The sequence below is a fragment of the Ostrea edulis genome, chromosome 4, assembly GCF_947568905.1.
Source record: "Ostrea edulis chromosome 4, xbOstEdul1.1, whole genome shotgun sequence".
In the NCBI taxonomy this organism is placed as follows: Eukaryota; Metazoa; Mollusca; class Bivalvia; order Ostreida; family Ostreidae; genus Ostrea; species Ostrea edulis.
This window is the reverse complement of record NC_079167.1, coordinates 31,711,160-31,724,486: the sequence shown is the minus strand read 5'-3', so window position 1 is coordinate 31,724,486 and position 13,327 is coordinate 31,711,160. Positions and strand designations below refer to the sequence as shown.

Below are 13,327 nucleotides of genomic sequence, written 5' to 3'. Positions count from 1 at the left end.
AAATATTCAATAATGGTACGATTTAGAAACGCAAGGTTATCGTATGTGTTTTAATAAATTACTTTGAGCAAATCATACCACAACGATTGCCAGGTAGCTTTGTCCATCACAACATGCAACTCAAGTCATATTCATCACTTAAGACTCAATGGTACATGTATAAATATAGAATTTATAATTAGTTAAAACAACAAAAAATTATATATTTTATATTAATTAAGGAATCTATTCATCATGACATATTGTTATATAATCTGAACTAGAGTTTATTCTGTCTGTTGTCATCCTATCTTACATTTTAGAAGTACATGTACGTCGCAGAGATGTGCATTTTACAATGTACAAGGTAAATGTATGTGTAGAAATTGAATTATAAGCATTAATACTATTGATTATTTCAATATGTTCATCTTCGAGGTATTGACAACAAATCCGAACTGCAAACCCTTTTAAATGAAAATCTTCGACTTACAACGTCAATCCTATAAGAGATAACAGTTAGCCCCCTTTGTCTCTGGCAGTACCTTTCTCACTTCGCGCACAACGAGACCATCTCTTCCATGTATCTTACTGACCATTAAGATTTATTGAACATTTTATAAAAATCACATGGAAATGTAGAACCCCATATCCTATCAATAATGGCTGAACAATATAACAATGACGGAACCAACTCTCAACAAGGTAATCTTGTACTGTGGAGGCCATTTGCAAGGATAAATATATAACATTGCTTGCTATTTAATTTTTCTCATCTATATATTCTACAACATGATGTCTAAAATTATATTTAAATCACGAACGCTTTGATGGAGATCACTTTACAGACAATGCCATCCGGCTTAAACGTATAGGCTTCTCCAACTGCCCAGTCACTTGGAAATCGTATACGACCGTCAAACACTAACTGATTTCCGTAAGTACGACCAGAAATGTTTTTGTTACATTTGTCCAGAGTTATTCCACCCTTTACGTTCTTCGGTAAGAAGAACCCAATAAAGTCTCCTTCCTTCACGTTGATTTGATCAACTGCAGGGACGGCGTATCTTCGAATCCTATGGTTCTTGGTACTTTTTACGATGTTTTGTCCCACTAGTTTAAAACTGTGAAAACAAAAGGTTACACAAGGATATAAATGTAAATATAAATACATCTGTAATGGAAGTGTTATCTATCAAATACCTACATCTTCTTCTGTTAAGATACCTACATTATCTTCTGTTAAGATACCTACATCATCTTCTGTTAAGATACCTACATCTGCTTCTGTTAAGATACCTACATCATCTTCTGTTAAGATACCTACATCTTCTTCTGTTAAGATACCTACATTATACTCTGTTAAGATGCCTACATCATCTTCTGTTAAGATACCTACATCTTCTTCTGTTAAGATACCTACATCATCTTCTGTTAAGATACCTACATCTTCTTCTGTTAAGATACCTATATCATCTTCTGTTAAGATACCTACATCTTCTTCTGTTAAGATACCTACACCATCTTCTGTTAAGATACCTACATTATACTCTGTTAAGATACCTACATCATCTTCTGTTAAAATACCTACATCATCTTCTGTTAAGATACCTACATTATCTTTTTTCCAGCTTTCCTCGATTTTCGCCAAACCTGAAGAACCAACACGCCATCATAAATGCTGTAAAATTCCCATTTCACCAGGCGCCCGTCTTTGTGAATACGCATAGCTTCATTTACGGCAGTGTACGCATTTCCATCTCCGCCGCCGTCGCGACTACGTTGTCGTAATTCCACATCAAAATTGGCAGTCGGTATACTGTGTTCCGCTTAAATTCAAATCAAAAATTCATTGAAGAAAATATATTCAAATTGAAAAGAATAGATATGCCCAGGTAGATACATACAAACACATTCAGGCGGTTTTCCGGAAAGCTTCCCTGATGGAAGACAGGCCCTTCTCAAATTTCCACCATTTAATGCATATCGTTTACTGCAGTCGTACTCAAACAACTCTCCAATGCCAATTGTCGACTCTTTTGAAATTTTTACTGCATTTGGTGGATTTTCTGGAGCTGTGCATTTTGTATCTGTCAAGAAAATCAACAATTGTGTTAACGTATTGACATCCGAGAGATTTTTGGCATCATACATGTGAAAAGAATGTTTTGTGATACCTTTGTCTTTACAGACACCGCACGATGCGGGGCAACTTTGCCAGGCGAAATCCGGATACTCTCTGCACACACCCGGTTCTGATGCTATCTTCTCCTCACAGTTTGAAAAAGCATCAATGCATTTCTTGCGGTCTTCAACAAAATAAAAGTACATTTTCTTACGGATCATGATGAGGCTCATTATGTGACATCGATTTTACTTAAAATGGTATGTAACAAACCTGATGGCTGAAATTTGCAGACGACGGCTAAATATTTTGGAATATCACATCTGATTCCAGACCACCGACCCGCTCGATCCATGTAGGCGCATTCGCTGCTTTTACCTGTAAATCGTTATTACTTCAAAGCATATTATATACCAAAGGAAAAGCCAAAATCATAGCTACATTTTAATAGTGCAGTTTTGAGAAAATCATATACATATTTTGTACCCTTCTTCCATTTAGTCCACGTGACTTGTGACATATCTTCTTGCCATCTGTGGCGCCCTCTACCGACGACCTCTTCCAGTCCCAGCCATATAGGTCGCATATCAGTCCTATAAACATGATATAGAGAAGTTATATAGCATATGAACTTATTATATCTGCGTTTCATCAATTCAAATGGATTTTAACTATCGTTTGCTTTTTGGTTAATTTTAAGCCACCACAATAATGTAGTGTAGGTGGTGATATACACGGAGGTTTTGAGTAAATATATATCACTCTACATATTTATTCATTAACTTGACTAAAAATTTTAATAGGAAACAAACCTCATGTGAACAAGAAATTCATCTTCTTCTGCATTCTTTGATGACGTCACAACAGCGTCATATGCTCGGCAGAGTTTATTTGCAGCTGTTTTATTGACTTCTACTTCGAAGAATCTGTAACATGATTCTTTGAAGGGAATCCATTTATTCGGACAACCTGCAAACCATACGAATAGTTAACCTTAACTTTGTTTTGAAATATTGAATGTTTACAAGTAAGCATTTAGAAGGTATTGAACCAATATATTTGATACACTGATACGCAAAACAAAGAGTACTCACGTCCACAGACGAAGTTCCCCCCTGACCAAGTACCATCTGATAGGCACTGTCGTATCTCTTTCTCTAGTCCCTCCTTACATTTATATGTCACATTGTCCCCAACCTTATATTCTGTCTTTAGTGGCTCAGTGGGTTTGGCATCATCTACGTCAGCTGATGCTTTACATTTAACTTTGCCAACTGTTGGTGGTAAAAGAAATACCTGAATTATTTTTACTTTTAGAAACCAGGAATTCCACAGATTGAGAAAATGATTTTCAAGAACCATCAAACCTAAAGTGTGATTAAAGCAAACCAATGTAATCAGCCTACCGCAATGCTGACGTCACGTACCTGGTATATCTGGTTCCACGTCACAATACCCACAAGACTTCCGGCAACCATATCTAATGTCTATATCGCTCTCACACACAGCCGTTCCATTGGAGAGTAACTCTTTGCAGTCGAAATATTTGTCAAAACAGTGACCTGCATTAACAAACGAAGAATTTTAAAATCCTGTAACTGCATTCATTTTAATGCACTTATTTTGACTGTAATTTTGAAGAAAAACATTACCCAATCCGCAGGGATCGCAGTAATTCCTCTCGCAATTTTCTCGGTGAATGTAACACCATGGTGCTGTACCATCGCCAGGGTTTCGACAAAAGTTACCATCAAGACTGTCATCAAGATCACTGAAACCGAGCAAAAATCAATAATAATCGATGTGCAGCATTTAAGTCGTGATACTGTGAAGATCTATACATTTACTGATCACAACTCTCTACTGTTTCAGGAAGCGTCAGTGTGTTGATGTGACGTCCACAACAAGAACCGTTTCAAATTTATTTGAGCAATTAATCCAATACAAAGCGCTACGCCCCCTCCTTATTGCATTGTAATGCTAGTATAGAAACACTGGTCTTACTGTGAGTTGAAGGCGCTGTGGGGGCAGTGTTGGACTTCACTCCAGGGAAGACAGGGCTCGAAGTTTTTGGTGAAGTTTACGCTTCCTCTGTAATCTTCTCCCTTTTCCGTGTAGCATAGATCATCCTCTATAAAAGTTGGCAAATCAGAAAAAATTGCATATCATTACCACAAGAAATAAGGAATATAGTATTCAATTAAAACGAAATCTTATCAATATCAGTATCTCTCAAAACTTCTCCAAACCTGTTAAAAGCGACACAGTGGCTTTAAACCCGCCTCGTACAACATCAGGGCCACTTGAAAACACCAAGCCAAGATAGTTCATCTCGGTGACAATAGTGGGATCAAATGTAGAACCACAGTAGCTGGAGAGATAGAACAAGAGCGACGTTGTAGACTTTAAATATCTGATTCGAGGTTGCTCTTTGTAGCTGTACAATGCAAATCTTCCGAATTCTAATTAATTTCCATGATAATTATATGTAATGCAATGATTCGTGTCGTAGTTCTGAAAGTGTTTATTTTGACATTGGTTTACATATAATTTTAATGATGTTCATAAATGCAAAGCATACTTGATCCCTGGATGACCCGGAAGTGTAAATCTGACTTCGAGATAGTCCCCACAGGAATCGTCTTCCCTGAGTTCCACCTCGAACTTCTCAAAAGCTAATTTTAGTTTGGTATTGTTGGGACTCTGTCAATAGAATTATGGAACATAATTTAACTAATACTACCTTAGATATTACAATATTTGTAACTCAGGATAAAACGCTGCCAAAGAGTCGACTGAAGGTTAACTGAGACGTCTGGAAAGGTTACTGAATGACAGACCTCCGTTTAGGCACCTTTCAGGTTACTGAATGGAATAGTTTCGCCCTGTGTAAACGACTGTCTAGTTGAGAGAGAACAGTTTCAGAAAGGATGATCATAGCATATTTGTACATGTATATCCAGGGCACGATAAAGATCCCTCCCTACTTAAAGGGGCCTAAATTTTGCAGCCCTTCAACGGCAATAGTGACGTCTCCATATGAGGGAAATATTCCCGAGTGGGACATTAAACAATATACTCCTACAACCAACCCATTTGATTAGTGTTGATGAGTCCTTTTATTTAGTAATCAATTGGTGAAAATATTTACAACCGAAAAGGATTGCAGGAACATATACCTGTATTGTCCACTGGCATCGCTGGTTAAGGTTGTAGTCCTCAGGAAAGTTTGGGGATGTTATTGTCACGGTCGGTTTGTCTTTGGTTAGATTGATGACGTCACCACAATCTGTGAAGGGGAAGTTTATTAAAATGATTGAATAACACGTAAAATTATTGTAGATTCAACTACCTCCCATTGCATTATAATGAAAGGTTATATTATATCACACGACCAGCTACATTTTGCCTCCTAGTGACAGGTAAAATACGAGGGACACATTTTCTAATGTACATGTTGACTATTTATAAACGGAAAGGGAATATGAAGTTATTGTTTTTCCTAAGTAATTCTGATACGAGAAATAACAATGCCATTTTGTAATGTCGACAGTGTCGTGCTCTCGTCTGAATAAGGAGTCTACGTTGTAGAGAGGAATACGTTATGAAAAATCTATCTAATAAAGCAAATAATAATGACGAAATAATTCAGATTTAATGTTAGAATCAGATACCATAGTTGACGGGTGAGTAGTAGCAGACGTTTATGAAGTAACTGTTGTCGTCTCTAACAGTGATATCTGGTGCGGATCCAACTATTTTATATTCTCCAGACAGGTCGTTTTCGATCATCAACCATTCACTTGTAGTTATCATGTCTGTAACGGAAGAAACAATTTGTAAATTACAAGACGATCTGTTTTCGTTCATTGTCTTACCATGTTGAATCTAGGAAACTTTATTTCAAACTCTCACCTTTCACCTCCTGACAATCGTATCCTTTTTCAAACAACACGAACGGCTGACCACTGGGAAGATACATCTGGTCAAAGAAGCTTCCATCATTCCGACAACAAAAGTGCAAGCCAACATTATTGTCAACTTTTATATCAGGAACGGGAAGTGACGTCACACGAGGACTTTTGTTATTGTCAATGACAACATATCCATCTTCAAATCCTTTTCATATAGAAAAAATATCCTTGTACACGTTCATTGAACAAAGTAAACGATCTAGCACTGTGTCGATGATATCATAATACGTACCACTGGGGCATTCCTTCTTTGTACCTAGTATACAGTACTGGCCTGGTTCCCACTGTGTATCTGTACTGGTAGTGTCCTCCTTTGTGCAGAACTTCAGTGTGAATTCGCCTTCACTACTTTCAGTATCTATATTGTACAGTTCGGAGTGGTCAGAGCTGGGTACACCGAGAACGAGGCTCCCCTCCTTGAATCCACTTGGACAACCATTACTAGGCTTAAGCATGGAAAACCCGCTGGACGGCCACTTTGCATTGCGTAATAAATCGTCTGTAACATCAACAATATTTACATGTTATGTATTATACAATATTGAATATGTTAAAATTATATAAAGGTTGGAAAGCATTTCCGCATTTAGATTGTTTTCTCTCTTAATTAAACGTTTTGTCATACATATCACCAGAAGAATTCCATTACAAACAAAATAAGTCAATTTGATAAAAATCGACGTATATATATTGTACGATGTTCCGTATTAAAAGTGTGCTTCATACCATTCTGTGTTTCTTTAAATTTCGTTGATATAAAAACGGCCGATGATGAAGTCGAATGTAGATTACTGAGAGCGACTTCCTCGTTACTTTTCAAAGCCTTTTTCATTGCAAAATTGTAATGCATTCATAATCGATACCCCAAGATCCAATTTTGATTTAAACGTGGATCAGTAACATGAATTCAGTCCATTATGAGAAATAGAAAACAATAAACAAGTGACGATAACGAACAAACTTCAAACAGCGCTACCTGGGGATGAAAAGGTGAAGACAGAGAACAGTGATCAATTTCACAACTCCTATAAAGAATACAAAATTAAGAGAAGGGCAAACACGCCCCCTGGATATAAAAAAAAAAGTGGGATCGGGTGTCTAGGAGGAGTATGTATCAATTCTTTCCCGATTACATATTCTAAATCGTTAACACAACTGTAGGCAGTTTCTAATCAATGTCATCTAAAATGTCGCGACATTGGAATGGTGGATAACCATAATACACAGAGAACTTAGCGGATGTGTCTATCTGTTATAATATTATTGTAAACGTCGGAAGATTTCCATAAAAATTTCACCTCCATGGTACGCTGTTGTACATCCGGTCTGGGGGTCAAGTCCCTCAGGACATCGACAAGTGCAAATGTCCCGGATGTATGAAACATATCCCCCGTTCTTACATTCCGTCTTGAAATCAGCACACCGCATTTCTAAAATTCAGGTTCAGTATCTTTAATGTTTCATTCAAAAACACATTCAAACTAAATGTAGTTATAAACTATATTACAATTTACCTTGGCACTTGTGCGTTTTAGAAATCTCATAGAACATGTAGTAGTTATAAGGGTCGGGAGTCGTCATGAGATATTCAAGGTTTGGGTCAAAGACCGTCATTGTTGGCTCCGCGTTGGCAGAGAACATCTTTAGGCAAAAATCAATGTACAATATCAATTACATTATACAATAAAGTAATCAACTAACTACTGTAAATCCTGTATTAGTAGCGAATATCTAGTTCGCGCACTATTTTATTATTTTATTTCTTATTAGATCATTCAAGACAATTTCACATTGGAAATACTAGCGTCTTCTTAACCTGTAAAAATTTAAATGTGACATACAAATTTATTGTAGTGCATGCTAGTCCCTAAGTCATAATATCCAAACGTCTTTGAACCTGAGGGATCCTCTTCTTGATATTCTTTTACACGGTCTAAAACAAGAAGACGATATCATTAAAGAGTAAATAATTAAACGGTGGCCTTTTAGACAAAATGATGTTGAGACCCTGATTCAGATTTGAGAACGGTAATTTCAACGAAATTGTTTGAATGAACAAAGACAGTGTTTCTTTATATGTAAAAACATTCATCTGAGCCCGAAGATGTTGTGGAGTCACGTGATTTAGAAGGAATGACTGCAGCGTTACCTGGCATGACGTTGTCAAAGTTGATTCTGACGTAATCGTGATGGAGGTAACTCTTCTGTTCGTGGTGTAGTCCCATAGCATGGCCAATCTCGTGAACGCACGACTCCTATACCAAAAGACACATGGGCTACAGTGCTCACCTGAGACATCTTGTTCATACAAATCAAGGCAATTGTATCGCTTGGGGTCGAATTTACTATTACAGAGTAAAGGTATAAACTCTAAATATAGGGTACCCAAGTTAGTCGATGTAAAAACAATAAACCAATTGACATAAAATTCTACTTTGTATTCTAATATATTCATCCATAATCAATCTATATTACTACCAAAGTTCATCCCGAAATTCCGTATACTTCCCAAGATGTGCAGAAATGAATTCGGAAAAATGCCTAATATTTATGGTTGACTTTTAGCTGGGCCTTGGCACTGTACGACTATACAGAATGTTTTAGCATTGCAACAAGCTATTACGTAGAATGTGCAGCATAAGATATCATTTCTAAAATGAATTTCTTACCCGTCTTCTATTTCCCAATTACTTCAACTTTGAATTACGCCCCGTATGTCACTTGGCCCTTAAACAAACTTATTGCCTAAATGATACATTGTAAGTAAATCTCTGCAATAGTAAATGATGATCAATATTACCGAAAGAGTTCTAGAAAGCAAGCACTGGTGGTCATAGTCTTGCTTTTGATATTAGATCTGTCAATTGCCGGATAAAACGGATTTACCTTACCAAACAACCGCCTTTTGTCATTCAGTCTGAACTTCAATTCAACCAAGTAAGATTTATGCATTACTTCTTGCTTCAAATTTACATATTTTTTATAATATTGTCTATTGATAAGATTTCATGCAAAGATATTTCCTATTAGCATACAGTATTAGAAACCCTGATGAAACACTATAAATTAAACTAATCTACATGAGAATGCTTTCATTTACCATATATACACTGTAATCTTGCTGTTCCAGAGAATATTTTAAAGTGCTTTCCTTACATATTCCATGCCAGCATTATCAATCCAAGGACGATCATTTGACCAAATATGAATTTATACTGTATTTATGTATTTGCCTTTTAAAGTTTTTAAATATTTGTTGAAATTGCACCAGTAATTCCGGAAATTATATCGAATATTTGAAAAGTTAAATACGACAGCAGGCGACGAACAAATCACCACAAAACATTACATGTGATTGTGCTAAAATCAGGTTCTTCAACACATAACCTGTTACTGCCCAACACCAGTTCAGTGTATGTTTTTATCGGCCAATAAAACTACATAACTTGCACGTACAGTATTATCCATTAACTTCAACTTACATCCATGCAGCAAGAAATTTTCTGTCCATTTCTTTTTGTGTTGCCCAAGACTGACCAGCATCTGGTGAAATATAAAACAGTGCTTAAAATAAAACAGTGCTTAAACTTCATTATTGTTTAGTACAAATATTATTGTTTGGGACAGACTTTGAGTGAATATGATATTAATGATTATTATTAGGAATAGTCCAAACGCCCTTTCAAAATAGAATCTGCCTCACGGAAAAAGAAAGACCCCCACGAAAAAGGGGGTTTGGAAAAAATATCTTGCACTATGAATTGGTTTGATGCGTGTCTATGAATTCCTTTGACGGTTGCCTATCAACCAAAATTGTATGTTATAAACAAAATTGAAATACTACCATATAACTATCAGCTTCTAATAAACAATCACTACCATTACAATAAATAAAACGACACTCCATTCATAATGCACGAAAACAAAACGTCCAACCACCTTCAACTGATCCGCCACCGAGACAATCTTCAGATCAATATATTGCGTTACCCATTGTTGTCCACGTGTTTGAGATAGTTACTGTGGTCCAGTCCATAATCACTTGCCGTTGTTTCAGTCCATGGAACAAACCTGATACAGGTCCAGTATTCATACCTTCTGTGGGCGCGCAAGCGACCCATTCGTTCCTCCTCAGCTGTTACATTTATAATCATATACAGAATGTATATAGATTTTTTTCACTATCGACAATATCAAGTATTCAATTTCTTTTTTTTAATTTTTTAATTTTTATTTTCTGGCTCGATGGTAAATTATGTAATACATATAGATTACTTACATTTTATCTCCGAGGTAAATACGTAAGGAATGATTCCATTGGTCCAGAAACGATCTTTGTCATTAATCGCCATGCGCTTGCCCCGCCCCTTCTGGCTCTGTCTCCGTCGCCTTCCTTTCTTTTTGCCTCGTCTTCCTTTCTTTTTGCCTTGCTTTTTTCCATTAAGTTTTTGCAGCAAACGATTTTTATTACTTTTTCTCTGAGCTAGGGATGCCTTCAATTTGTCCTGCGATGCTGTGTCAGCACCATATGCTTTCTACAATTAAAAGATGTCCTTATGCATAAACTTATTTCTGCTATGATACTGTATGTGAAGTCCTTATATTTGACAATATATCATTAAAAAGCTGTATGGCCCGATGTTCATCTGTTATTTATTTTCAAAGTACACAGAAGTACTTTAATGCAGCTGAATTAGTTTTAAAAGTTATTCACTTCCCTTTAATTGCATGCTTGAAAGCATTTGCTTGTAAAAGAAAACAGTTATAAGATTATTAAAAAGTAAATATAGCGGATACGCATTAATAAATTTGTCGCTCGTGGTCGGAATTCCTGCGCATGCGTGTCATATCCGATCTACATAAAAGTAGTGAAGCATGGGGTCCAGTATAAAGATGAATCCTATCCAGTTACTTCTGCTATCTCAACGTTTATTTTCTTCCTTTGTTGTTCAAACGTATGGTCCGTTCTTTTAGGACTGGTGTCGTTTCTCGTCAATTCAAAGCAATGTCTCTCTGCATCTATGAATAGTCCCACGCGCATGAGGGGAGTTCCAACATGACGCGTACATAACTCAGGTGCAACAGTCTAACTAAAGGTTTGAAAGAGCATAAAACAACGAAGATATTTAGGAATTATTAAACGATGTTTGATATTTTTATTTCTCTTTAAACAAAATCGTATAGCACTTATGGTACGGTATTGTAGTAACAAAATATTCACAGCTTACACAGATAAAACCGCCGATGCAGCCTGAACTTGACACGTGACTATCTATAAATAAACAAATAATGAGAAATAAATTTATCAAACACCTTTTAATAATTCCTTATTTAATAATTCCCCGGACCCCCCCCCCCGGCAGGGGGTTAACCCCTTCCCATGCCCTCCCCCTTCGGGCCTCAATCCAACCCAACCCCCCAACCCCCCAGTAAGATCTAGATCCGCAACTGAACAACATGAAGAATGTAAATATGTATATGTAACGATATATTTCAAGGAACATATTGTGGTAGCCTTATGGTTAGGGCATTCGCTTAGGAACAGAAAGACTGGAGTTGGATCCCAATGCCGTGTAAACCTACTATATTTAACATCCTCTGTCAATCAGCCGGCATTAGAACTAAAAGTCACAGATCGAATATTTACCTTGACCAAGTGACATGATCGGCGTGGACACAATAAAAACCGGTAGTGCTACGACCCTGGGCACCATGCATAGGTCAAAATGTGGGACACTTCACCTAAAACTGGTGACGTCTCTACCTGAGAGAAAATTACGCTGAATGGACGTAGACACGAAACATTCAATGTATTTATCATTATCTAGAGTTGTCGTTCCTACCATGTATTCTTTGGCTCTCTCGGGCATTTCCACCTCGTCTGGATCCGCCCCTAGTTTCCTGGCGATGTCACGCTGCTTTTTGTATTGGTAAAAAATCAATTCCTCTTCTTGTATTTTTTCCTCAAATGACCCATTGTCAGAGTTACCTACTTCTTCGTACTCCTAAAAAGAGCGTGTCCTTAATGACAAAACAGGATCAGACTAGTTATACAACCGCAAATCTCAGAAGTTAGTTCAAACTGTATTCATTTCAGAGAAACAAGAACACGATCATATACACATCATTTGAATTGTTGAGATTGGAATACAAGTACATTTTATATATCAATTTCTCTCCCATAAAAGATGTTAGAATATCTGTCTAAACCTTTTGCACATTTATATAGGCGTTATCAAATGAAATTATTTAGTATTGTTATACGATAATATCATGTTCAAAGCACAAAACCATAAACATTTGATCCCATTCCGTTGAGCTGTCGTCGTTTGTTTCAGCGTATAGTGTCCGTAGATTAATTCCTTACCTCAGGGATATGGAAGGCCTTTCTATCCTCGCCCTTTGGTCCCATGATTTTGAAAAATTTTCCTTTTGATTTGAAACCCTTAACTCCCTTCGCCACCTTTGACATAAAATAAAAATGATTTAATTAAGGTAGTATAGCTGTGCTTCCTTTCTACTGTATCTAAAATTGTATATTTACAATAATATATATATATATATATTGTATGATATCTCACCAGGTCATTTTTTCCTTGCACACCAATCAGTAATGCAACTATCGTCAGGTATCTCAACAAGATCATGATTCCTGCACAAAAATTTAAAACAGATCGTTGATAACCAAACGAATTCTAATCATTGTTTTCTGTAAATAATTCAAAAACAAGCAAATAATGTTTTCAGTCCAAATGAAATTAGATGGCAAACTTTAACATGCACTATGTTACATGTACATATATACATCTCCAACAAACATTGATCTACGTAATGGCGGGAAAATACGTGTACATGTGTGCTGGACTTATCTTCTCGCGTGCTCGACTCAAATGTGACAAACTTTGATATATGTACTTACATCGTTGTCGCTACATGTCCTCACTATTCTGTCAACTCAAGTTGTTGAAATGGAACCTTTTCGGGTTTGTTTATATGTATAGGGACCCATAACTCTAATAAAGGAAGTTCCAACGACCCCATGTTTGTGAGGACAGCAGTCTAATTTCATAGTAATTAACTTTGTCGAACAATAGCGCGTTTTCAATTTTCGGAAACATGTTCCGAAATATTAATATTTTATGGACAGTGTTTACACCTTTTCGTGGACAGTACTGGGAATTGTTGCACTAGATTCGCCCTGACGATTATATTGTTTATTACCAAGAACCATACAGTTCATAGGTTTAGG

General features: G+C 36.6%; 1 protein-coding gene across 1 annotated transcript; it reads right to left on the bottom strand.

The window, feature by feature from the left end:
* Positions 1–534: 534 nt before the first annotated feature.
* On the bottom strand, positions 535–12,551 carry LOC125670607 (uncharacterized). The gene is made up of 26 exons (XM_048905854.2): positions 12,446–12,551; positions 11,922–12,083; positions 10,358–10,613; positions 10,069–10,213; positions 9,561–9,621; positions 8,228–8,333; positions 7,920–8,011; positions 7,593–7,719; positions 7,377–7,508; positions 6,311–6,577; positions 6,020–6,223; positions 5,779–5,922; positions 5,284–5,393; positions 4,686–4,807; positions 4,354–4,475; positions 4,109–4,235; positions 3,757–3,875; positions 3,532–3,666; positions 3,199–3,378; positions 2,917–3,073; positions 2,591–2,697; positions 2,378–2,482; positions 2,157–2,288; positions 1,887–2,069; positions 1,595–1,808; positions 535–1,103 (listed from the first exon to the last, which is right to left on the bottom strand). The coding sequence occupies exons 1-26, from the start codon at positions 12,548–12,550 to the stop codon at positions 791–793; spliced, it is 3,927 nt and encodes a 1,308-aa protein (XP_048761811.2). The 5' UTR covers position 12,551; the 3' UTR covers positions 535–790.
* Positions 12,552–13,327: the final 776 nt, after the last annotated feature.